General features: G+C 43.0%; 2 protein-coding genes across 2 annotated transcripts; one reads left to right on the forward strand and one right to left on the reverse strand.

Annotated features, from left to right (window-relative positions):
* Positions 1-1,302: 1,302 nt before the first annotated feature.
* On the forward strand, positions 1,303-4,026 carry LOC127785396 (2-oxoglutarate-dependent dioxygenase 11-like). Its single transcript, XM_052312833.1, has 3 exons — positions 1,303-1,566; positions 3,134-3,377; positions 3,467-4,026. The coding sequence occupies exons 1-3, from the start codon at positions 1,306-1,308 to the stop codon at positions 4,024-4,026; spliced, it is 1,065 nt and encodes a 354-aa protein (XP_052168793.1). The 5' UTR covers positions 1,303-1,305.
* Positions 4,027-14,579: 10,553 nt separating this feature from the next.
* On the reverse strand, positions 14,580-27,038 carry LOC127783719 (senescence-induced receptor-like serine/threonine-protein kinase; the record flags this gene model as incomplete). Its single annotated transcript, XM_052310901.1, has 12 exons — positions 14,580-15,182; positions 15,397-15,586; positions 15,689-15,757; positions 15,965-16,091; positions 16,654-16,931; positions 17,047-17,222; positions 18,245-18,316; positions 18,394-18,465; positions 18,555-18,626; positions 18,730-18,865; positions 19,958-20,484; positions 26,464-27,038. Coding segments are annotated over 12 exons (2,691 nt in total), but the record flags the coding sequence as incomplete, so codon positions are not given.
* Positions 27,039-27,501: the final 463 nt, after the last annotated feature.

Below are 27,501 nucleotides of genomic sequence, written 5' to 3' on the forward strand. Positions count from 1 at the left end.
TAATCCCACGGATTGGCCAGGAACAAACGAAGCCTTAGTTTAGTTTTCTCTTGAGATTCTTCCTGGTTTCTTGGGCTTTGAAACCAAGAAATGCAGTGACGATGCATATGCACACACACTGTGATTAGTTTAATTAAGCTTAGCTTCGATCTTGCTCTATAGAACAAGTTGACAGTGCATGTGATACATCGATCTGCAGTGCATGTGATGCATCGATCAGCATGTACTGGCTGTCTGTATCTAGATTCTAGAGAACACAAATCAAGTTAATAATTGTTACTTCTAGTAGTGTGCTACTTGTAGTTCTTGGAAGTTGAAACTTGTATCTGCACGTTCAGATCGATGTTCTTGTATAATTGTATCTGCCCCGGGACGGCCTGCGCCGGGACAGGAGCACCTCCTCCTCCTCAGCGGCATTGAGCAGCCGGCCGGGCAGTGACCGGACCAGGGCGCCGCAGAAGCACCACTGCCGCGCAGTGCTGGGCGGCCGGCCGCCGCAGCTCGCCGCAGCAAGGGGAGGGAGGAGTGCACACCTTACTGGTGGCCGCCGCCGCTCGCTGCAGCAGGGGTGGGAGGAGAGAGAGAGGGGGAATGTGAATTTAGGAAGAGAGGGTAGAGAGAGATTGGGTGGGAGGAGAGAGAGGGGGGGAATGTGAATTTAGGAAGAGAGGGTAGAGAGAGATTGAGAGGTTAGAGGGGAAAGAGAGAGAGAGGAGAGTCTTACAGGTGGGCCCACACTATTTATTTTAAAAAAATTACTGACTGTACTGCTACGTAGGACTGAAACCACCTCGAATTGAGCCGGAGGTTATTTGTTCGGTTTGTATAGTTAAGGGAGTAAAATATCCGGTATTAGAGTTTAGGGGGGTAATTCGATCGCCCATAATAGTTCGAGGGAGGGTAATTCGTACGTTTTCCTTAGTCTCTCAACTATCTTTCTTCCGTGCTCATTAGATCGTACCGTGCCGGGCTAGCCCACCGTGCTAAGGCATCGGCCCAACCGTCGGCCGGGCCAGCATGGGTTCAACACCAATCGTGCCGTGCAATGGGCCAGGCCGTCAGGGCTCGGGCCTTATGGCCATCTATAGGAGTAGCTACATATGGAGTATATAATTGTCAGAGTTGATGAGTAGCTGTCCTCCTAGCGCTTTCGCTTGCACAAATTGGTTTGCCAACTATCACCACGAGGCTCTCGCCAGTCGCCAATCTATATAAGCTACAAGGACACAAAATTGATTCCAACCAGCTAGCTTGGAGAATCTCAATTAGCTTGGGCAAAAGGCAAATTGGTCGCTGGACAAATCGATGGAAGGCGTCAAGGCGATGAACAGGGACATCATCACGCAGGACGCAGCCATGGCATTCGCGGATCACCACCTGCACATCCCGGACAGGTTCGTCCGCGCCGACGAGGTCCCGGCGGCCGGCGAAGTCGTCGTCGTGGGCGGCGACGACGAGAGCAGCGAGCTGCCGGTGGTCGACATGGCGAGGCTGCTCGATCCTGAGCACAGGGAGGAGGAGATCGCTTGGCTTGGCTCTGCGTGCCGGAGCTGGGGATTCTTCCAGGTTAATTAATTAGCAAACACACACTTACGAGATAGAAATTTTCATAATTTTTCAAAGCCAATTATGAAGGAAGCATCAACTTTGACTATTTTGGAAAATTCCCAGCCTTACAGTTTCTTCGTTTTGAGTTAGAGCGAGACTCCGGCGCTTTCTACTGGTAGTAGAATTAATCTAAGCCGTTGATATTTTTCAATCTAATGGACCAGATCTAATTATACTTCCACGTCAATTAAGGGTAGTAGAAAAGTGAAAGGGCATAATAGTCCATCGCAAAATAGAGTGGAGGGATAATATTGTAACTTCGCACATAACGGCGGTCACCACGCATCCATTCCCCTATCAATCCATCTGCCCACGGACTGCTGCAGCTGGCTCCCTCCTCCCCGACGGCGCGCTCAGTAGCTATCGGAATTCGGAAGCGGGGTGACAGCGCTGTCGCGCTGTGGTCATGGACAGGGGACGGGCTGGGGTCGTCGCGCCCGACCAGCAGCTTATGGAATGACTACTAGCAGGTCTATGGCTTCAGAGCAATTACAGTATGGATATGGAAGAGAAATCGTGAGTGCTACTGCTTATACGTTAAATTTGGCTGTTTAGATCTTCCTGAATGGATCGATCTAACACTTATTTATGTGCATGCACCATCACGTTACTTGCAAAAAGCTTTTCGGCAGATTTATCTGCTATTACGTGAATTCATAATTTTTCAGTTTTCAAGGTAGCAGACTAGCAGTTGTCTAATGAATGCCTGCGTGAAATGGGTTTCAGTACCTGCTGGAAAGCAACCAGTCGCACATTGCATAGTATTGCTGTCTAGTCCAAACAGAGAGTACAAAGCGCTGCCGGCAATTTTTGCCGCGCCGCCACCTGCCGGGAGGAGTCGCGATAAGTAACATGCGAGATGCAGTTCCTGCGTCGGGCCTAATGCAATTAAGCGACTGAGACAGAGAAATCAGCCCCTAGCCAAAATTACTCCTAATCTGTACTAGAAGATTACTAATCTACCCTTTAAAATAAACGGTCAGGATTAATTCTACTCGTAGTATAATACTACAAGTAGAAAGCACCGGAGCGTCCCCAGGGGGTGCACCAAAAGAGTATACAAAGGTTTTTTTTGCCCTCTTAATTTGATTTAGGACTTTCTGAAATTTCTTGTTGGAATTTATTTATTTTAAATAAAGATGAGTACACACTAGTAAAAGTACGATTAATATGGTGGTGCAATTCCTAATATACAACTTCGTTCAACGAGTTTAAAATATTTTTGAAAAGTTCATCGCCTTAACTTGTTTAAAATTTTTTGAAAAGTCACGAATTATTCCAGCGTTGAGCCATTTCACCATGTCAACACTGACAGAAAAGCACGCTAAATTTTGTGCCACGATTAAAAGGTGGGTATGATTTTAGACTTTTAGTAGGTGAGGGATGAATAATGTTAATTTGGTTTTCATGTTTTTGACATATTTATACTTACATAAAATTCAAAGCTATGAAACACACTTTTCCTGAATTTTAAATCCGATGTAAACATACTTCTTGACAAAAGTATCATGCGACTTTTCTACAGCTCATAAACCATGGAGTCGACCAAGCAGTGATACAGAAAATGAAAGAAAACACGGTACAATTCTTCGAGCTACCCCTGGAGGACAAGAACACGGTGGCTGTCCGTCCTGGCGGCATAGAAGGATTCGGCCATCACTTCAGATCATCAGCTGGCAAATTGGACTGGGCGGAGAACTTGATCGTTCAAACGCAGCCATTCCAGCAGAGAAACCTCGATTTTTGGCCTAGTAACCCACCCACATTTAGGTCCCTCTTCCATTCTTGTTTATTAAATCTTTCCAGATTAATTTAGTTTCGTAAATTCTTCTGTCCCTCATCTACCATGGATCATTCGGGGATTCAATCGACAAGTACACAATGGAGATGTCGAATCTGACAATGCGACTGCTAAGGTTTATGGCCAGCGACCTTGGTGTTGAGGAAGAACCGCTGCTCGCCGCCTTCCGCGGGAAGCGGCAGAGCACTGCCCTGCACCACTACCCTCCCTGCCGCCACCCGGAGAAGGTGATCGGCATCGCGCCGCACTCCGACGGCTTCGGGCTGACTCTGCTGCTGCAAGTCGATGACACGCCGGGCCTGCAGGTTAGCAACGGCGGCCGGTGGCATCCGGTGCGGCCGCTGCCAGGTGCCTTCATCATCAACATCGGCGAGAGCCTCGAGGTTCTCACCAATGGCCTCTACAGGAGCGTGTTCCACAGGGTGGTCGTCGACGCTGAGAGGGACCGGGTTACGGTTGCGGTGTTTCAAGACGCGTGTATCGATGGAGTGATGAAGCCACTACCGGAGCTCGGTGAGCCGCGATATCATGCGATTGGCAAGTCGGAGTATTTCAAGGGCCACACAACAGAAGTTGTTGGTCAGGGGGAAAGGTTCATCGACACCCTTAAGAAGTGATCCGATATAGCCAGTCTGGTTTGCTCGGTGAATAGTGTATTGTAAGAAGTGATGGTGAATAATTTCTTTCAATGTTATTCAGTGGTACTTTTTGTGTACCTGCATGTCCAGCGATAAAAAAAAAATATTTTGTCAGCTTGCTTGTTATTATGATTAATATCAATTGAAGTGATCGATCGAACAAATCACCTCGGTTATCAAGCTTTATGTGCTACTACAACTGACACTGGTATTAATTAGTAATATCAATGGTCGAGCCTTGACTTAGTGAAAGTGCTATCAGTGATAGATCAAGACTAGTTGAACCAATATGCTGAATCGTTAAATACATCCTCCGTACAATTAGTTGTTGGGACTGTCAATTATATACTCATGAAAGTCTATTGTTGTATTGTCTTTTTAAGTGATAATATGCGCTGTATTATCTAATGGAGTATAAATCATATTAATGATATCACTCGTACAGAAAACTTTTGTACAACGCGCACAGTACAAGTTTCCCCATGCCGCAAGAAAAACGCCGATGGAATACATTTCACTAGCACATGGAGCTGAAGTCAGCGCACGTAAAACGAGAAAGCCATCCGTGTAAGAGTAATTGAGTTTTAATTATTATAAACATAAAAATAGATTTATTTGATATTCTAAAACAACTTCTATAGAACTACAATTGGGAGCGTTGCGCGCTCCCATATTCCAAGCGCCAAACGTGTATCGGCCAGGCCCACCTCACCCCACATTTCATCATCTCGCTCTCATCGTTATCGGAGTAAACAATTTACTTTGATAAAAACAACTTCTCTGGTTACGATCCCACCCCACATCCTCTCATCCCACTCCTACCATTGTAGGAGTAAACGATTTACTTCGATAATAAAAACAATTTCCCTTTCGATCCCACCCCTACGTCCCGCATCGTGTTCCCACCATTATCGGAGTAAATGATTTACTCCGGTAAAAGAAACTTCTCTACTTCTGGTATATATTCTATTTTTCTCGTACCCAACCAACCACTCTCGCCCCCACTTCATTTTTTTTTCTTTTTTTCCGGATCTGAATCGATCCAGCATCCCAACCCACAATAGGCGACGCACCATGGAGGAGGACGACGACACGGTGGCAGTTGATGGCGGTGGCCGGCGGCGCTTGAGGCGAAGGCACTGCTTCAAGCCTCGCTGCTACAGCATCTGCTTCAGATCGATGCTGAAGAGACGTCTGGCCCATGGCGAACGAGGTGGACGTCGTGGGGACGGTGAGTTCTCTCAGCAATTCCTAATTAGATTCTTGATTTCTCGCAAGAATTGTATATAATCTATGATTAATTAAATTCTTTATCCTTCTTGATTCTATGCAGTCTGACTTCGATTGGGTTGAGCACTTATCTTGGCGTGCTTCTCTATTCTCCCTTGAATGGTGGAGATCCTGGTTGTGATGGTCAATCGATTTGGTAACATCGGCAAAAAACTGTGATTTGTTTCATCACCTCTGTCGTTGCCTAGTTTATGACAGTGAGGTGGTGACAACAGCAACGGCGACCTCCATCTTTAGCTCTGTCGCCGGATCCGGCACCTACCGAGGTCGCAGCGGCCAGACTTGGTGCTGCCTTGGCTCCAGCCTGCATCTCCGCCGCTTTGTCTTCTTGCTCTCTCTAGCAGGACAGAAACTCCATTCAGCCGTCACGAGGAACTGGCGATGGCGTGTATTGTTGTGTTTATGTGTAAAATTTTTATTCTTGTGCTTTTACTATGATGTGCATGTAAAATCTTTATTTTTTGTCCCGTGATTTAGGATGGAGTGATTCAATGTATAAGTAAAAAATTTATTCACGTATTATTTGGGGTAAACTAATTAGGCCCAGTAACTCTCTCCTTATTTATTTTTCCTTTTTTTTCTTGCTTGATGCACTCACTATAAGAAATCATCAACCAAGACTGACAATAATGCAATTACTACGAGTTAATGCACCATCAATTTTCATTTACATTGACAGTAATACGAATACTACAAGATTTGATCAATCAATGTTGTTCATAATCCAACTACTACAAGCACATGCATCATCATATTTCATTTATGTCGACATTAACTCGATTACTACGAGATTTCACCAAGCATGGTTGTCGTTAATCCAATTACTACAGGCACATGCACCATCAATTTTCATTTACATCGACAGAAATTCGATTACTATAAGATTTGGTCTCAGTTTGTTGCACGCCATATCATAGCTACCTCGATTGGAAACAGAGATAAACCAATTACAACGATTATTTTGAACCAACCACCGATTTTACGGATCTGTAATTGATTTACCCCGAATTCAAATAGAACTAATCTACACAGATTGAATATGGGTAACCGAATACTAATTTTTGCGGACTCTGGGTGCGATGTGCGGTGCTCGCGCTCGGAATAGCGCTACTGACAACTTTTATATAGAAAGTTGTTAAAAGAACGCAAATTTAAAATCATGCTAACGAAAATTGAGATAAATTTGCATCTTAATCAGAAAATAACAGGTTTGTTTCAAAGACTTTCAAGCTAGTTACCTCCAATACTACAAAAACCATTTTTTTACGTGTAAAATCAATTTCAAAGCAGTTACGCCTATGAAAATGTTGCCTTTTCACATGCGGCTCAGAGCCACCTATAAAAACTAGGATTTTCATGATGAGCTAGAACTAGAAATTAAGGTTTCCTTCCACCGCATCAAGCTCATCGTGGCTAGACCATAATTAGGAGAATATGGTACATTTCAAAAGTAATTAACTACATTTTTGTTATACGGATTAATTATGTATAATCCTTAATACCTACTATGCTACGTGGGTAGGCATGTTACAATAAGGAACCTTACAAATTACTACATGTTTATCCTTAAAATATTTCCTCCATTTTAAAATATATCTATTAGTTATTTAATTTATATAGTTTGAATTTAACCTAAAGCGTAGCTATTTCTCAACCTAATCGTAACGATCTCCTATTTAATTAATTTCTCTACCTATATACTCTCTTATAACATTATCTAAAAAAATATACTCTCTTATCAATCAGTCACAAGCTTCTATACCATTCGATCACCTACCTTGTTTATTTCAGTGGGAACCACTTGAGATGCTTACATTTTGGTACACAGAGAGAGTAGATACTACCTTCTCATAACTGTTGAAGAGTGCATTGAACTGTCGATGCACTTGAGTGCATCTACAAGTATACAAGTTCTTTGTGATAGTAATTAACACTTGCACTGTCTTATCGATGCTCAAATGTTTTTCATGCATTCAACTAAAAATATCTATAAATTTTAGTCACTTTTCAATAACTCATATTAAACCCAGATTTATACAAACAACCTTATCCTCTCCATTACGTACCCTCCCCTCCCGCCCCTCTCACCTGATGAGTCACCCACCTCTCTCCATTCTCGCTTTCCTTCTCTCCCACAGTCGTCACCCCGTGCATGCGTTGCACTGCTATTGTTGTTGATTTTTTGTTATTAACTAGTTTCGATCTATTATAGTAGCTTGTTGATAAGCCTAAAATTGAGAATCAATAAAGAAACTGAGTTGTATTTGGTTCGGATGCCAACAACGTGTAGAATATATAAATATGGGTTTTAACGTGACGTGTGATGTTAATTGCATATCTATGGTCCTAATAATATACCATATCTCATCAAGGAACGTATATATCATTCCGGCTAGCGTAAGAGCTGATAGAAAGGACCCCATTAACATAAGCTAGCGTACTTACAAAATATATATGTTTAAATTAGAAAAACCATATAATTAAACACATCTCTTCACACGTCTTCGGGGTCCAATCTATGCCGCTAGATGTTGCTACACGGACTACACATCACACACCAACAGAGCGAAGAAGCAAACGACGAATATTGTCCGATCTGATAATGTGTCGTTTTTTGAAGAAACATCTAATTGCATTCGGTACGGTCAGCGCCACAGTAAAATTTCGGTCAGCAGCACGATCAAGCACTATAGCTACATTAAATCGGATACTGTTAGGTATTTATATACGGCAACTATTAGCCCTATGCTGTATTGTGGACCATTTGTTACGACTGTACCCAGCGAGAAGAAAGCCAAAGAGTGTCTAATGGCAATCAGATCAGCTGATCAGATGACCCGCGATCGACAGCGTCATGACAATGACTAGCTCCACCGTCGACCCAAAATACAGTACAAAAGCTTTTCATATTACTCCCTCCGTTTCAAAATGTTTGACACCATTGACTTTTTAGTACATGTTTGACCATTCGTCTTATTCAAAAAATTTAAGTAATTATTTATTCTTTTCATATCATTTGATTCATTGTTAAATATACTTTCATGTACACATATAGTTTTACATATTTCATAAATTTTTTTTTAATAAGACGAACGGTCAAATATGTGCTAAAAAGTCAACGGTGTCAAACATTTTGAAATGGAGGGAGTACATACTACTGATTTGACAACACAACACCTAATTAAGTTTAAAATGGTTTACATCATCTATATATTTCTAAATACCCCCACCATCTCAATATAAGTACAATCTACTCCCTCCGTCCCATAATATAAGGGATTTTGAGTTTTTGCGTGTAACGTTTGACCACTCGTCTTATTCAAAATTTTTTGAAATTATTAATTATTTTATTTGTGACTTACTTTATTATCCATAATACTTTAAGCACAACTTTTCGTTTTTTATATTTGCAACAAAAATTTGAATAAGACGAGTGGTCAAACGTTGCACGCAAAAACTGAAAATCCCTTATATTGTGGGACGGAGGGAGTATGTGATATAATATAGGACTATGACTCCAAACATGCAGCTGGCCAAATTCGTAGTCTTATGATATGTTACATTTGTACTAGGTTACACTTATATTGGGACTGAGTTAATGAGTAGGACTACGATAAAGTTTTCGCTACCCACTCCTTATTTGTGCCGCATGTGGAACCATGGTATGTCAGAAAAGAAAGAGAAAATCCTTTACGTGCGCATGAATTTTCGTTTAATCTCTTTTGTGCTCTCTAAATTTCGATTTATCCCTTACCTTTGAGTTTTTATTTTTATCCCCTATATATACTCATTCCGTGAGTTGACTATCAGTTGCCTGGTAGATTTGTCTAAAGATATCTCTATTACCCTTATGTTTTACTTATTGCTTAGTAATTGATTGAAAAAAAAACATGGTTTATTACCTAATCCCTGGGACGACATGCCCTCTGTTCACCGTCAAAAAAAAAAAACATGCCTCTGTTCATGCTTCAACTGTGCGCAAACCGTAGGGCCGTACCGGCGTAGATGCATGCTCTGCTTGCTCATTTCAACGAACATGGCAACGGTGTTGCTTAGGAAAATAGGCAGCTGACCTCGACACTAGCCGGATCTTTTCTCAGCCACGCCAACGTTCGATGGTTGGATATGCTCCATCCATGCCTCGCACCATCCACTTCCCGGCTCGTGCACCAGGTGAACATATAGTTGGCCATAAGGCCCGAGACCCCCGATGGCCTGGCCCAAGAACGGCACGGCCCGATTGCTGTCGAGCCCGTGCCGGCACGGCCTGGCTATTGGACCGTGCTTGGGCCTATTCCTCGGCACGATGGGCAGGCCCGGTATGAACTTCAGGAAGGTGAAATAGACTTATTTTTAACCATATGTAAGACAGGACATAAAGAACAGGGAGGACAAATAGACATATTATATGGCAAGGCCCAAAAAGTAGGGACGTAAAATAGACTTATTTGAGCTATATATATGTCACAACCCAAAGAGAAGGGAAGGATAATAGACTTATTTCAAAGAAAACACGATGATATGCTCGTGCCTTCGGGCCGGCCTGGGCCGTGCCTGGGCCACAGGTAGAGCATGTGGGCCGGTATGACACGGCCCGGCTTATAGGTCGATAAATCTTAGCCCGGGCATGATCGTGCTTGGACCGTGTTGTGTCAGGCGACCTATATGGCCAACTATAGGTCAACGAACCGCGACCAGAGTGCTCGCGCGTGACACTGATAGCGTGGATGATGAGACAGTGACCGACAACAGCATCGCGGCAATGGCCGAGCCACACGATGCGGGTCCCTGCCGCCTTGCCCAGGCCGTTGCCACTGAACTGCTCCACCGAGCGCCAGCGCGTACATCGCGGGCGCAAGCAGCACCGCGGCTGCACCCCCATCGCCATGCCCCCGAGGCATAGAACCTCACCTTCTCACCCCCCCATCTGACCATCGTCATCAAAGCCCAACGTGCGCCGACGAGATCGAGCGCAGATGCCATTGACAAATATACATAGCAAAGGCAGAGCATGAGCTGGGTTCTTCACAATGCCGGAGGGAAATAGCAAGTGTGGACCTGTGCATCGTACCGCTGAGATGGAACCTGTACGTGCGCCGCCTCCGACCATGCATCCCATCGCATGTTGGCGCTCGGCGACGCGCGCCACAGCAAAATCAGGTGCTGCCCCGAGCTCCCGGAAACTCCTGCACCTGCGCTCAGTACTGCACACCCACAGACAAACCAAACACCCACGAGAATCATGGCACAATTATGTCATGATGCCAAACGAACAGACGAGAAGGTACGGATCGAGAAAATTACGTGAGCCGGTGAGCACCGTGCCGCCCCGGGGGCGCATGGGCGACGTCAGCGGGAACAAACATACATCTTTAAGCAATTATATGTGTCGATTTTAGAGAAAAACTGATACCTTTAATATGTTATAGTGTCAGTTAATTAAAAACAGATACCTATAATATATTATAGTTGCCCGTTTTACCCATTCTCAACCGAGCTGATCGAACTAGGCGAGCCGATCGAGTACGCAATCTTATCGAAATATCAGCTCCTCTCTATCGCTCTCTTATCCTTATCCACTCTTTCTCACTCGCTTTTCTCTCTCACCCCTCTCTCTCGCCCCCTCCTCCTCCCCGCATTTGGCTTCGGGTAGCGACAGCTTCTCCCATGGTGGATGCGGCAGTGGGAAGCGCGGCGTCAGCAGGGTCTCCCATGGCGGATCGGGCATCAGTGGCCTCAGCGGTGGGAGGGGTGGCCTCGGCGGGGTCTCCTTGCGGCGGTGGGTAGTCTACAAGGCGATGGGGTCTCGTTGGCGGCAGCGACACCCTCCCCTCCGCCAGATCTGATGGGAGGGGAGGCGGCGGCCTACACGGTGACAATGGGAGGGGTGGAGGCTCGTCGGTGGCGGGGCTGGTGAAGGACGCTGACGACCATCTTTTTCTTCATGTTTATGGATGTTCTTGTTGTGTTGATGTTGATGTTCTTGATGTGTTAATGTGTTCTTTATCTAAGCTGCTCATCGGGATGAAGTGGAGCTGCTCGATGCATCGAGCCACTTTTTTTCCCTAGAACCTCAAAATCAAAGGTGCTGGTGTGTTCCTAAACCGGCACCTACCATCTCCAATTTAAAAAAAAAATCAATGAACATTTTTTTTTACAAAATTTGTCATCACTCAACTTCACATAAAAAATTATGACTTTGAAATAGTCTTGCTTCTATTTTCAGGGCGGTCTCTTAAGAGAACAGCCTGCCAAAATTGATTTTAAAATGCCTTTTCCTTAAGAGAACAGTGATCTAGCACTGATAAACTCAAACCCCAGCAATCCTATTTAGCGCACACGCGCTAGTTAACGAAGTGGCGAACGCATCTTATTCCCTTATCTTCTCGTTGGTTCCTGGTTATATCGACACATCATGCCATCACCGACTCCGCTCGTATCTTATCCCCTCTCCTAGATGGAAACGGTCAAACAAGTAGGCCAGTCAGACTCCTGGCGCACCTCTGGTCACACAGACTCAGGAACAGCGGTCAAACCAGCCAGGTGGATCATGCATAGGATCTGTTGATGCAGCAAGATGTGACCAATATAGCCATGTATTCGGACTTTTTTTTATCCCTTTCTTAATGTACTAGTCTGGAAAGCTTTTGCATACTCTTGAAAAATAAGAACATGACTGAATCTTATATCTAAGCTATACTAGGAAATGAGCGTGCCTGATGGCACGCCAGGAATACATTGTGAAACGGAGGAAGTATGTGTGTATTTTTCCTCAAGAAATTATATTTTTGAAAGGATTATCGAAAGTTTTTTAAATTTTATGTTTGTAAACAAATTTAGGTAGAATAGTAAAATTATCCTGATTAGTATTAAGGTAGAATAGTAAAATTATCCTGATTAGTGGTCTTCTCATACTAAACGGAATATCTAAAGTTGAGAAATGACTAAAGATTGTATAAATTAGTGAAAGAAAACATGTTTTATTACTATTCAACACATTTGTCATATTCGAACGGACTAATGAAAGTTATTTTTTTAAAAAAAACTATGTTTGCAAACAAACTAAGGTAAAATAGTTAAATTATCCTGAATACTGGTGTCATCAAGTTGAACAGAATATTTAACGTTGAGAAATGCCTAAAGATGATATAAATTAGTGAAAAAACATGTTTTATTATTATTCAACACAACTATCATAGGTCATAGAGTTTGTATTAGTAGGAAATACATATATAAAATAAACATGTTTTCGATTGCCTTTTTCTTTATATATACCGGTTTCATGTAGAAATAAGTGATAGCGAAATTTTAAGGTACTTATCTTGATTTCATAAATTCGGATAAACAAACCATAACTCAACTGGTAAGATTCCCTAACCTATACGGGTTCAAGTGTTACACTTAACACGGATACTCGTATTTATGGCTATTTGTTTTTTCAGTGGTAGGAAACCTACCAATCTTCATTAATCCCAAAATCACAAGATATGCCTGATGATCTAGTATTCAAATGTGCTCATGGAGATTGGGTGTGCATGTGTATGTTTACATAAGTGAGTGTGTGTGCGTGATATCAGTAAATTTTAATCACTCCAGTAGTTGTGTTATAATCAAAGTATAAAACCAATAATACCTTTTCACAATTAAGCTCTCGTAGTTAGCTGGGATTGACAAGGGGAAAATCCAAAATTTAACAACAAAAGCTGATATCCTTATTTGATTTTACTAAAATAAAATACTTAAATTTGAACAACTTGAAAGAACCAGAACTAAAAGCAGTTGCTTTGGAATTGTAGCATCTCTTCTAAGCATTGAACCAGTTCCTACAGTACTCATCCTAAAAGAAAGATGGCACTACAGCTCTGATGAGGCAACCAGCAAAGAAGGTGCATAGGCCATCCAGATGTTCAGACAACGGTTCTCCTGTCCTAGGAAAGCACTCAAGGGACTCCAAACCGCATGGAGATGACAAGGCAGAGAGAAGCTTGTGGATTCCGAAAACACATCGGATCGATGATCTTGACGAAACTACAAAGAGCTCACCTCGTCGATCGGCACTGTCTATCAGTCTATGACACAAGTACTGCTCCAGTTATCTCCTTCCTAGCTATCCTGCACCTCGGTAGCGAACTGCAGGCTTATCTGCATGATCATTCTCGTTGAAGTGCAGTGATGCTATTAGTATAACTTTATACTGAGATTCTGTAGTCCTTTCATCAACCGATTAACAATTGCAATATACAAGTAAAAAATCATGCTTATTTACCTTTAGAACAACGGTCATGAGCCACTGAAATTAAATTTTGTGAACCTCTCTTCCAATCTTCCTTTTTTTTTCTATTTTGTTTTCTCTCTGTTTTTAACTTTTTATTTCTCTTTTCATCCCTTAATCTTTTTATGCTCCTTCCCCTCCCTTAAGCCTAAGAGGCACTGATGGGGGAAGAGAAGGTTGCGATACTACCGGGCATGGGAGGAGAAGGATTCAAGGGCGGCCGGTAGCAGTAGGAGAAGGCGGAGCGATGAGGATGGTAGGTGGCGGCGGTGTGGGATGGGAAGAGAACAGGGACGATGGCACGGATAGGTGTGGGCCATCCGGCGCTATAGATTAGCACGGGAATGGAAATGTGCTATGCTGGACACGTGGCGCAATTCCACCATATATCAGCTTACTTTTAGGGCTAACCACGTGGCCCAATCAAGTGCCAGAGATCGAATCTTGAATTCGGTATTAGAGACGGTATTAGAGATTTGCAACACCTACATATGTTCGATACTTCTGTGTTCAAACCTGTATGGTCCATAATGCCATCATATGATTTGTAATAAGTTCCTGTGTTTGTATATTATACATTATAAATCCAACACGGTGGCAGAAATTTCAGGCTTTGCTTTTTTCACCATTTCCTGTTTGGCTCTATTTCTGCTCTTGTTAAATTGTTCAAATCTCTCCCCTGCATTTTCCCTCTGTATAGTAAATAGGATTTTTTTTAAATGGAAGTACTATGAAGTAGAATTTACCATTACATGCAGAATTTTCAGGACAGAATGTTATTTGTGTGGATCTAGACAGAAAGATGTTTACCCAAAAAGAACCAGCAAAGTAACAAAACAAGCAACAGGTATTGTTATCTGCAATTCCTGCATACATATTGGTCCTATGAGCATAAGATATCTTCCATTTTAGTATTGCACATCATTTTGAAATGTAGTACTGCAAACCATTAGGAACATGCTTACTCATTTATTTCAAAATGTTCATCTCTTACGCACCACCCAACGCAGTGAGCTGAATTCTCATTTATCTGAAACCTGAAGAATCATAAGATACAGAACACAACACATGTACATCTAGTAGGACACATACAACGAAGAGAAAGCATCATATCATAGATGCAACCCAGCAGAACAGCTGCAAAACTTGACTTAAAATATATTGGCTAGTCTGTTATTATCTAGCTGATGGTCCCCAGTTGGCTGATAAATCTGTGTTAATGTTGCCTTGGCTATTGTCGTTGATGGGATCAATGTGGCGAGCTTCTTCCAGTGCGAAGGCATCTTTCAGATGCTCCACCACTTCAGTCATTGTTGGCCTGTCATCAGACACCTCCCTTGTGCACAGCAGTGCTATGTCCACAACCTTCCAGACTGAACCCATGTCGTATGCACCTTTGAGACGCGGGTCGACAATCGCACTGATGTCGCCGTCGCTAACCTTCTGTTTCACACGCTGCACGACATGCCCAACGCCTGGCATAATGGGTGGTTCACCTGTTACAGTCTCTAGCAGAACCACTCCAAAGCTGAAGACATCACTCCTCATGGTGAGCCTGCTACTGAAGTAGTACCTAGAAAATAATGGCATTGTCAATTTTGAATACTTAGCTGGTCAAATAAGAAACCATTCACCAAATATTTAGGAAAGCTGATAATTGTGATATCATTAGTTCATTTCTCTTCTTGATAAAGCAATCGAAAAGTTTCATCTTATCAATTTTAAGGGGGCAACTTATACATTGAAGCTTCCTTGCTTTTATTTAGTGAATGTGCTTAGGGACATACTCTGGATCAATATATCCTATGGTACCAGCAGCAGTGACTGATATATGAGTTTGTCCTTCATTAATGTAAGACTTGGACAGTCCAAAATCAGAGATTTTGGCATGCATATCTTGCCCCAGTAGAATGTTGTGTGACTTCACATCTCTGTGTATTATAGGCAGTACACACCCTGAATGCAGGTAGCTGAGACCTATATAAAAGATACCCTGTCAAAAAGAGATTGAACTATGGCACAATATATATACTGGTAAAAGATAAAATACAGATGACTACTTTGAAGTTTGAACCTGACCTTGTGCAGCTTCATGCACAATTCTTGTGCGTTGTAGCCAGCTCAATGTTTGAACATTAGCTATTTTACCTACTCAAAATGTAATTTTGATTTGTTAGCCCAGTGATATAAGTAGTATCTCCATCTTGTAGTCTCATGTAAAGAGAGGATAGTAATATATATCATGATTATTTAATGACATGTCATCTCTGAACTCTGTCCATTTACCATTAACATTACACTTTTACCATTGATATGAAAATACATATATAGCTTGGAAATACAAAGAGTGCAAACCTCTTATATGATCAAATAGGCTTCCATTAGGCATGTACTCATAAATGAGGGCTAGATGATCCCTGTTTGTGCAGTATCCAATCAACAGTACTAGATGTCTGTGGTGTACTGTTTGCAAGCTGTTTATCTACAACATGAGATACAATCACATAAGACACAATCATCAGACATAACTCTTACAGTATAAAATTATTCAAGAGTAAATTTCACAAAATTGCAATTCTTTTGTCAGAAATATAACTTTACTACAACTTTAGATGGATATTTCACAAAACTGCAACAGTAACAAATGTTTTTAGTACAAAACTGCAACTCTACACCCTACTACGTGTGTATGACATGTGGGCCTAACTTACACCTGTATCAATTTTATATGTGCGTATGAAGTGTGCGCCCAAAACTTGTCAGGCAAATAAAGTCATAGCTTTCAGATAAAAGCATGCACCATTATTAATTTCAGTTCTCTGATATGTATAGCCAAAGTTGCAGTTACCGGTAATTTTTGACAAAATAGTTGTAGTTATCTAAAATTTATTCAAAATCAAATATATATAGTTTATGCAATGTTATATTATTGTGCCTTTATGATAATAACTAAACTAGTAGTAGCTTACAAAATACTCTGTACCTGGGATCAGCTTTGAAAGCTCATGTTATACTTACTCTTTGAAATTAATAGAATTAAGTACCTCAGCTAAAAATTCCCTTATTCCTTGTCCATGTAATGATGCTCGAGAAGACTTCTTGACTGCAACCTGAACACTGTCTTGTAGCTGACCACGATAGACAGGCCCAAATCCTCCTTCACCAATGCAGTCCGAGAAATTGTTCGTTATCCTTACCAGCTCTTCATATGTGAATTCATGGTCATCCACCATCTGTATGTGATCTTTGAGGTCGACATGGCTTCCAGAGTCTGGAGTTCCAGTAGGTTGTATGCTACAAGGGCTGTATTGTTGGACTAAACCTTTATGATATATAGGACAAACATCAACAAATGTCATGCCTTTCTGCTGTGTGAGACAGTTAATACAAATAGCAAACATGTATATATGTAAACATGGCTAGAACTTTCTGAATACCTTCTGTCACGTTTTGCTTTCTTTTCTTCTTGCAAAAACATAGGATCAGAACAGCAGATACTAATAATACTGCCACCACAGGAGTCACTATAGCAACTGTTAGTGTTCGAACAGAAATATTTTTCTTCTTTGGTGATTTCATACCATTGCATGGATCACCATTACTGGTGTCATATCTGAAAACAATGAAGCAATTAGAAATATTAGACAGCATGATAAGACTACAGTGAAAACATATATTTGTTAGATGAAAATCGAACATATTTAACTGCCGGGTCAGAGAGAGTGCCGACACCGCATCGTGAGAAAGACGAGCGACGGCCGAGACGCGGCGTGGACGCGTCCCCGCATGCCAATGCTGGTCCTCACGCTGATAGCTAGTAGGCCCATTAGGCTTGTTTAGTGTAAATGAGACCCAAATTTCCCCATCTGAGCCATCTGACCATCTCCAACCTCCGCCAATTCCCATCCCCAATCCCCATCGGCGGACGGCGGCTGCTGCGGTGCGCACCGCGCGCGGGAGGGCAGGGTGAGGTGAGGAGGGCGCGGCCACCAGGCTCCAGAGCTGCGGCTGCGGCATCCGCTCCGGCAAGGCGGCGGCGCGACCAGCCGCCAGGGCCCAAAGGGGCAGGCGTGCAGCGCAGGAAGAGCAGAGGCAAAGGCAGGGTGGGACGAATGGCACAACAGCAGTGCAGGCGTGCAGCACCAAGCAAGCGGCGACAGCAAGCAAGCGGCAAGCCAACTAGCCAAGCATCCATCACTCCATCAACAGGTTCTACATATGTGAACATTAATCAATCTTTGGTACTATATCTATCTATACTCAGTACTGTACTTCCTATTTGTGATGTTTTGTTGAAATCATGAATCTTAGGAAGTTGAGGTATTTTTTGAGTACCTACTCTTCTATCTATACTTGTTTGCAAATAGATGATGAATCATCAACTTGTAGTTAGTTCTTGTTTACCATGCTTAATGTAGACTTCTTGAGATAATATTGCATTGTATAATAACGTGCATTGAAATTTTTCGTTTTGCGCTAACTTCCGTGGTAATTCGTAGGCCACACCTAAAATTTTTTCCGTCCTCCGCCACTGATTTAACTCAAGAGATTCATGTTCTGATAAACTGACTTTCCGTATTAATGATGGATGGATCAGTACGAGGATATGAAACTTTTAGTGGATATTCAACAAACCTCAAATTAAGAGAGCTTTTTGTGCATAATGCTTCAGGGAGTGTACCATTAAAATGATTTCCTGATAAGTCTCTGCAGAAAAAAAAAAGAATTATCTCATCATACATGTACATAGGTTGTTTTTTGCGGTGATAACAAGAAAGACTCACATAAGAATAAGGGATGACAGGTTTGTTAAAGAATCAGGTACTGATCCACTTAAATTATTGTGTGACAAGTTCCTGAAATAAAAGTTGTGAAGTTTTCAGTTGAACAATCACCAGCATCTGTATAACTAAATTAAATAGAATATTATGATTCATCTACTCACAAGGATTGGAGTGATTGAAGGAGGGAAAAATCAGCAGATATTGCACCATTTAAATTACTGTACGACAAATCTCTGCAAAAGTACGTCTTTGTGCTGTTAGTATTTTAGAAGAAAGAAGCAACCAAATTCATATTTCAAAATCACGCACTGTAGTTATTGATATGTATCAACTTACAATGATATTATTTTGTATTCCGTCCCTTCACGCCTACATTGCAATCCAGTCCATATAAATTCCTTGGGTAGACATGGGTTGCCCATCCAGTTCTTCTTCACTTGATATTCAGTTTTAATGGCCATGATGGCATCAACTAGACATGAAATCAATAGTTTATATTCCATTCATTATGTATACACATTGTCATTTATATATGAGATATTCACTGATGTTTGCTGAAGCATACACATTTGTTTTCCACCACTCGCTATAAAGAGTTCTTTCACATGCATGTGATTCTGTGATATAACTAACTGTAATCAACTAATCACACCATAAAGTGAGATTTTAGGTTGGAAATAATTCATACGGCTTAAATTAGTCATAAACTCATGTTTTCTTTATTCTAGAACAAATAGAACTTCTGAATATATGACCATATGGAATTACAGCGTAGTTACAAGACGTCAATCATAAATCTTATTTGATCATCAAGATATTCTCTCCTATTTCAGCTAATTTCAATAACTTGTTTATTTGACTTAATTCCTGTGGTTTACTTGCATTTTCATCAGATTTTTACGTTACGCAAGGAGTTATTGTGAGTTGTAGTTGATTCTGAATAAATAATATCTAGCCTTTTCGTGACTTATTCCTGGATTCAAACCAATGCTCTTTGCCTCTTTAGAAACTAAAAGTATGAATGAGTACCGAAAGCTAGCCGTGGTCTAGAAAATACTACATTCGTCTAAAATAAGTTCAGCTATTATATCCTTTTACGTACATTTGATCCACAAATTGAAAAGTTTTATTTCCCTCATTACTCTTTAACTACACACACCTACCAACGTTAACATTACTTGTCCTTTTAACAAGAGCACTTTGATCTTTCTCTCATGATGCTAATAAAATTGAAACCTGATGGATTGAAATAAATTTATCTCTGGACAGATGTAGTACAAATAATTAATGATTTAATGGTCCTTAAAAAGAACAAATTTTGGGGAATACAATACCTGGATCAATGTGGCATGCACGAGCTGAGGGTTTTCATTGGAAAACAAGATCGAATTTTATAGGATTTTTTTCTATGATTTAATCCAATATAACCATAAAAAATACCTTGAAATTTATTCGTTCCAAAGGAGGCCTATACTCCACAAATGTACAGTTAACCTTAGCATGTTTACGGACGTATATATATATTTATCTGATTTTAATTTCCAAGATATATACATATACGTACCATCGTGTGGAGCAGTGGCGATGCCATCATGCGGGATGCTGTAGTATACCTCCATGGCATTCAGCAAGGGCGGCAGCACGGAGCCGTTGGTGGCCACCAGGGAGACGTTGGACAAGCTGTAGGCACCGCTCGCGTAGTAGGACGGCGTGGTTCGGTTGTGGATGGGATTCAGCTGCACCGGCTCGTTCCTGTACACGTACCTCGTGCTGCTGCCGTAGTATATGTCGAACCGCCGCTTCTGCCGCTGCTGCTGCTGCTGGTCGAAGTCGGCGAAGTGCAGGAAGTGGAAGTAGGCCGCGTCGGCTGGAGGCGGCACGCGGCCGATGGAGGTCGAGTACGTGTTGACGACCAGGGGGACGGACGTGTTGGCCGTGGTGATCGCGGTGCGCAGGACGGCGACGGGGACCCGGATGTGGTCGGTTTGGGCGTAGCTGATGCTGCTTGTGTCTCTCGCTGACACGTTAAGCCACGACGACGCGCCGTAGGATGGTGTCCACCAGAGGCGGTCATACGGATCTTCTGGGTATCTGAAAAATATATGTAGGAATTTTCTCTCAAAAAAAATATATGTAGGAATTTGTCAGCGCACTCTTAGTTTTTAATTTAAATTAATTTTGAAATAAATCCTCCTCTATTTAAATTTATTTTCAAAAACGAAACATTCATTAGCCAGAGAGCCTAATACTACAAACAGTGATGTGTTCGGATGTAACAGAAAAAACCTATAAAATAACTCCGTGTAAATGGAACCAAACGCTCCAATCGGCTACAAAGTTGAATTAAACCAAGCTTGTTGACCTATAACAGGCCTTCGCCAGGCACATATTGTTTGAGCATATTGTGGTCTCTACCCCTCCTTACATCCTTCTCCTATTCCGTCGGAGGCTTATTCTTAATTTTTGTCCAGTACCTCAAGAACGGTGGTTGCCTCCCTTATATATCTATTAGGGCCACGACACGTCGGCTCACCAGGCGGAGCACTTCGAGTCTGCCAAGGTGGTCTAAGTCGCCTAGCCCAAGTAGTTTGAGGCTAATGTTGAGGCCCTTACTCTCGTCTCGAGCTCAAGCAGGCCAGTGTCACCAAGAAGGACACCAAGAAGCCGAGGAAGCATTGGGAGACGAAGTTTTGGGGGGCCTAGATAAGGCTAGTGGGCCTAGGAGATGACAGAGACAATGTCAGAAGGTGGGTGTATGGGGCATGGTGCTATAGGTGGCACATGACTTGGCAGCGGCCCTCTTGTCCCTACTTAAGGCCACCACCGCTTCCAACAGAGGGGTCTTCATTGGAACCGAAGCTAGGCTATGGATTCGCTGAGTCGAACGAGTAAAGGTGCCAACGGCCATGGGGACTTCATGGGCTTGAGTCACGACATAGATTATTTCCTTGCTGGCCCATGATCGGTATTGTGCCTATCTTGGTCTTGCCATCAATTGCAATGCGGAGAGAGTCTCCTATCTTCTCTGTGGCCCTTAAGGTCAGTTGGCAGCCCATAACGACACCGGTGATTTTTGCTCGCTTATTTGGATTTGCATCGGTCCATGCTCCAATTGATGGAGGATGAGGTGGCCAAGCACGCGAAGGCGAAGAAAACATTGGCGAAGGTATAGGTCACAACTTTGTTGTTTGCTTTCCTTTTTTGTAAGCGGCACGTCAGAGGGTTTCTTCGAGGGCCGTATAAGGATGTATTAAGATTTTTCCTTTATTCAATTAATCATACCTCTTATGTTGTTGTTACTTGGTCCCTTTTTAGGCCATTTCCGAGGGGCTTCCTTCCCTAGTGCTCATTGACGTGATTGGGTCTAAACCAGCAAATGCATCCACTGTTTCCGAAGCCCGGGTAGCAAAGGGGCAACAACCATTGCTGTCCTTTGAAATTGTAGAGTTTTCATCTCGTTCGCCCTACGGGTGGAATTTTGACCACGATGGCCAGGATGTTGAAGCCCTGTGGAGATCTTCCATGGAGTGGTCTGATGATGACCACCTGGTTTTGGGTACTAATGGATCAAAGCTAGGGTGTAACATCACATCATTGTCTGCTATGCCTATTGTTGCCCATGAAGGACTGATCTCTCTATACTGGGACCAGAGTACCATCCTTCCCATGGGCCTTGTCCTCGAAATCATGAAGGTGGCTCGACCTTCGCTCCAGTGCCTTGTGAGAATTGTTGAGGATTTCAATTTTTGTTTGATAATTTAAGATCAATGGGCATCTATTCGCTTCTATGCTTATAAAATATGTATGCTGGCGATCGACCACAAGATAAACAAAAAAGATTTTCTTCACTTGCGGCTAGACGGGTCTCCTCAAGGAGATCAATGGATACTTCCCTCTCTGGTAGTGGTTTCAACATGTTGACCCGGAAGCACCAAAAGTGCAACTTGAACGGAGTGAAGCAAATGGCCCTAGAGGACGGTTGGCAACTCATATTCCCATGTGCCCTTTAGGACTTGGACAAGGCATGAGTTTAGGGTGGTGAGGATGTTGTTGTTCGCCTTTTCTAGCACCCCATTGGATTTTGGGTGGTGGACGGTTGTAAAGCACAGCTTGGTCCCTAGCGTTGCGGAGAAGGCTTTGAAAGCTTCAAATCAAATTGCTTGCCATAAACCATGGTTAGCGAATGCAACACATAATATTGTTCTAGAAGAAGCGATGTATGCTTACCCAAGTGATTGTTTGCAAGGCCTTTGCCTCGACCCACTTGGAAATGTACTTGATGTCTTCAATGACGAAGTGAAGGTTTCCTAGTACATGTGGAATCCCCATGATGTCGATCCCCTAGCGAGCTAAGGGCCACAACAGTGGAATGGGGGTTAGCTTTCTCGAAGGCCAATGGGAATGCTTCTCCATTCACTAGCATCCTTTGCAGGTGTGAACAAGGTGCTCCACCTTGGCCATTATGGTTGGCTAGTTTTGCTAGCTGAGGCCCGTAGGGCAAAGTGTGAGCTGTACATGCCTCCATGGAATTGTTGTAGGAATTGGCAACCATATTCGCAGGGTACTCAGTGGAAAAGAGGTGTGAAAACCCCTGCTTTATATTGGGCCTCTTCGACAAGGGTGTAGCCGCTAGCCCAGTGTTGTAGCCGACGAAGGTGTTCGATGATTCCCATGGTGTTTCGGCTATTGAGCACCTACACGGGTGGTGGGGGGGTGCTAGTTTGGCATAGTGACGATGTGCGATACACTCGTGTGTGTGGGTGTGGAGGGGGAGGGGGAGAGACTTGATAGGCTTTGACGAATGAAGCCATTGCAATTTAGTACATTGCTCCACGCTGAGTCCTTCTCTAGTCACCGCGTCCTTTGCCAACACACCCACTTTAGCATTATCTAGGATGCTTGTCGTAATCAGTCATCGAAAGTAGAGTTTGGCCTTCTGGTATGCGTCGAGGTACTTACCAGCTTGCGGTGCTAGGCTTGGTATGACTTGTTGATGTGGCCTACTCATGACTTGTGAGCATGTGTTGATGACAAGGTGTGGTGCACCCATCCCTCTTGCTTTCTTCAGTTCCAGGAGGATGTATTCGTATTCTATGATGTTGGCGAAGCGGAATTCTATCTTGATAGTGAAATTAGCCTTGTGGTCAATCAGGGTGGTGATGACTGCAGTGGCTCCAACACAGATAGCTCCCTATATTCCATTGTTGTGCGCCAACCACTCTTCCTGGATTGGGTTTGGTGGAGCTTTGCCTGCCTTACGGGTCCTCTTAGCGACGAAGTCCGCTAGGATTTGTGAGTTGATGGCGGCCCGTGCAACGAAGCTAATGGAAAAGGGGGCTACTTCGACAGCCCACTAGCCAATTCAACCCATAGCTTCGCGGTTTCGAAACATGTCACCAATAGGGTAAACTATCAGCACTGTGATGTCATTGGCTAGGATGTAGTGGCGGACCTTGTACGAAGCCATCACTCATGCGTGGGCCGATTTGTTCTAGCTATGAGTGCCATAGATTAGGCCCGCATAACGCCTCCGACACGTAGTACACAGGACGTTTGCCTAGGTGTGCGCCTACTTATTAGTTTCACACGAGAACTGCGGATACCGCCATGGATACCGACAAGTAAAGGAGGAGCCCTTTGCCATGGTAATTACCCCGGCCGAACCAAGCAGATTCATGCAAACGTAGTCGTGAGGGACCATGCTGAAGCTGTTTAGCATGCCGTGAATCTGAATGGCGTTGTAGGCATACGACATGTCCACTATAAAAGCTGACATGCTCTGTTCTGACTACACAGCCGTGGCCGAAGCACACCAGGAGTTCGATTTGCTCGGCCATTTAGCCAATGAACACATTAATAAAAAATCTAGAAGCCTACAAATTCTCATATTAATTAGAGAAGTTAGAAATATTTGCTAATATAAGAAAAGATAAAATCATACACACCCGTCTCTCATATCTATAGCTGAGATCTTAAATTATATTGATAATATGAATTTATGAATTCGAACATAATAAATGCCCAGTCTTACTTGTTTGAACTCTCAACCTTTTTCTTAATTAATAATTTCAAGTGCAGAGTCACTGGTGGAGAAACCATCTTTGGTCGGTCGACCAAATTTTACAATAGTCCCGGTTGTATTAAAAACAGGGACTAAAAATATCTTTAGTCCCGGTTTAAAAGCTACAGGGTACTTTTCAATTTTTAGTACCGGTTGATGTTACCAACCGGGATTAAAGATCTATTTGTAGTCCCGGTTGATAACATCAACCGGGAAAAAAGATCGCCATACGCTTTACTCCCGATTGGTGTTACCAACCGGGACTAAAGATCTATTTATAGTCCCGGTTGGTAAAACTAACCGGGAGGAAAGATCGACGCGGAGATTGGAGAGGTGTGCACGACCATATCGAGGTACCTCCTCGTCTCCTTTAACTCCTCTCTCCTCGTCTCCTCAACCTTATCTCTCCTCTACTCATTTTTAACTCCTCTCCTCAACCTTATCTCCTTCTCTCATTCTTATCTCTATTCCTCTCCTTCTCCTCTCCTTCTCCTCTCTACTGCCAAGCCGGCGTGAGGGCGATGGGTCGCGGAGGGCCGGCCGGCACGGCGGCAGCGCGGCACGCGGTGAGGCGGCCGCGCGCCGGCGGGCCCCGGAGGGCCGGCCGGCTGGCCGGTGCGGCGGCGGCGCGTGCCGAGGCAGCGCTTTCTCCTTTTTTTTTTTGAAGAATCTGAGATTGTTGTGTGATGTATTTTATTGGATCTGAGATTGTTGTGTGATGTATTTGATTTGTGTGTGATGTGAATATGTGATGAATTTTGTAGAAGTTGTGATGTAATTTTTTTTAAGATTTTGTGATGTATTTGAGTATTTGAGATGATCGATTTGTGGATTTGGAGGCAATTTGAGAATGATTGATTTGGGATTTTGGGGACGGGATGGGGTGAAATCAATATATTTAAAAATAATGAAGAAAAGAAAATAATAAAGAGGAACCGGAAAGAGCAACCGGATTAGCCTCTTTAGTCCTGGTTAGTAACACCAACCGGGACTAAAGATGCTTTTATCTTTAGTCCCGGTTGATGTTACCAACCGGGACTAAAAATGGATTTTTTACTCCTGGTTTTTTCACCCGGGACTAAAGTTCGAAAACCGGGACTATAGGGGGTTACGAACCGGGAGTAATAACCCTTTCTCCACCGGTGAGTTAATAAATATAAATGGTTGTATCGAGTAGAGTAATCGTTCTTGATTTAATAATTTCAAAAATTTGATGTCTCACATATTGTATTTTTGATAATTTAATAATTCCTAATTTTATAATAAAAATACCAACTTGTACCCATATTAGAGTCTCAATTATAATATTTCTTCCCGTCAAAAAAATTATAGTATTTCCTTAATGTAATTGATTCCCAATTCCAAAATAATAATAAAAATATTAATTAATTAGTGAAAATTGATCAGACATTGAACTTTCTGTCAAGATATATTATGCGTTGAAGTCATCGATCCCAGCGGCGAGGACTCATTGATTCTGGTGGAGTTGAATCCCGGCGTCGACCGGCGGAGGAGCAGGAATCCTGGCGCCGATGGGCCGCGGGAGGAGGAGTCCTTCCCGGTGCCTACGGGTGGAGAAGGAGCCTGGACGCACTGCAGGCGGCTGCGGATTGTGGTACATTGTTGCACACGAAGTTACACTTTTGCCCTTCCATATCTATCCTCCGCGAGGTACCGTATCATAAACAGAATTGGTACCTCGCGGTACCAAACTCTACCAGTGGATCAGACAAGACCTGACGATCAGGATTTTGGTAAGTACCAACAGCGCGCTGGACCATAAAACGCTCTATATTATGTGTGGACACAAGGGTTGCTAAACTTTCCTGTGTCAAGACTCAAGATAACAGCAAGTCGATCTCAAAGAAATATCAACGGCCTAAAAAAGTGAATGATTCAGCTATAAAAAATCTGTCAACAGATATATAGCCATTCCGAAAATGGAGCCTTGATCAAATCATTGTCCAGAATAATACGAATTAGAAACGAACAGATCATGATCGACGGACCTGAGGAAGTAGCTTGCGCCCATGTTCCCGCGCGTGAAGAGGCCAAGCGACTGGTTCGCCACCGCGTCCGGGTACATGTCGCTGCTCATCGGCCTCACCTCCAGCGACGACATGAACGGAGTCCCGTGTCCGGTGTCCACCAGGCACACCAACAGCGACGAGCCACCGGCGGCGACGGTGATCACCTCGAACGCGTACGTCGTCGCGGCGTCGGAGACGGTCATCTCGAACCAGAAGGCCAGGCCGATGTACAAGTCGAACCTCACCGGCGTGCTCGCGAGGCTCCCCCCGCCGCCGTCGTAGTCGCCGTGCATGAACCACGCCCTGACGAGGTACTTGCTGCGGCCTCTCGCGGCGGCGGCGACGGCGTAGCAGTTGCGGCCGCCGGAAGGGAAGCTCCTCAGGCTAAGGCCTGACCTGTACAACGCCAGGTTTTTGTATTCCGATGAAATCTCGTGCTTCTCTCCGGTTGCAATGTACGCGTCGTCGGAGACGTAGGAAATGTTGGTGATCTCGTCGACGTAGGGACGGCCGCTTAGCCCGCAGTCGATGCTCACGAACCCTGACAGTGATAAGAGATGTTAACCGAGAATATTGGTTCAATTCTATGCCATATTTTTCAGGAAAAATCCTTTCAAATGATACACATAGAAAAGGTGTTAGACCAAACTCTCTTGACTTGATGTATGATATATTAAAATAAGAAAAAAAAACACCAATCTTGCTTTTTATCTTCGATCTTTTGCTAGTAGTTACTTCATTCATATCTTGTAAATGAAGCTGAGTTTGTCTAATATATATCACCATCCCTCTCTGTGATCTTTTTTCAAAAAAAAAGTTCTTTTTTTCAGAATTTTGTGTATGGTGGCTTCCATGTTTTACAACTGGATAATAGCTTTCTCTGTATATGTAACTTGATATATATATATATATATATGGTCAAACCATATCAAACTTAAATACATGTGCCTTAATTAGAGAGCTAGCTAGTAGCTACATTAATATTTCAGATATTCACAAAATGCTGCACATTAATTC

This window comes from Oryza glaberrima, chromosome 9 (genome assembly GCF_000147395.1).
Source record: "Oryza glaberrima chromosome 9, OglaRS2, whole genome shotgun sequence".
In the NCBI taxonomy this organism is placed as follows: Eukaryota; Viridiplantae; Streptophyta; class Magnoliopsida; order Poales; family Poaceae; genus Oryza; species Oryza glaberrima.

Bases quoted from the DNA above. Each gene is read 5' to 3' on its own strand.
- LOC127785396 (XM_052312833.1), top strand. From the start codon at position 1,306: ATGGAAGGCGTCAAGGCGATGAACAGGGACATCATCACGCAGGACGCA. The intron at 1,567-3,133 runs GTTAATTAATTA...ACTTTTCTACAG, and splicing joins GGAGCTGGGGATTCTTCCAG to CTCATAAACCATGGAGTCGA. The intron at 3,378-3,466 runs GGTCCCTCTTCC...ATGGATCATTCG, and splicing joins TAGTAACCCACCCACATTTA to GGGATTCAATCGACAAGTAC.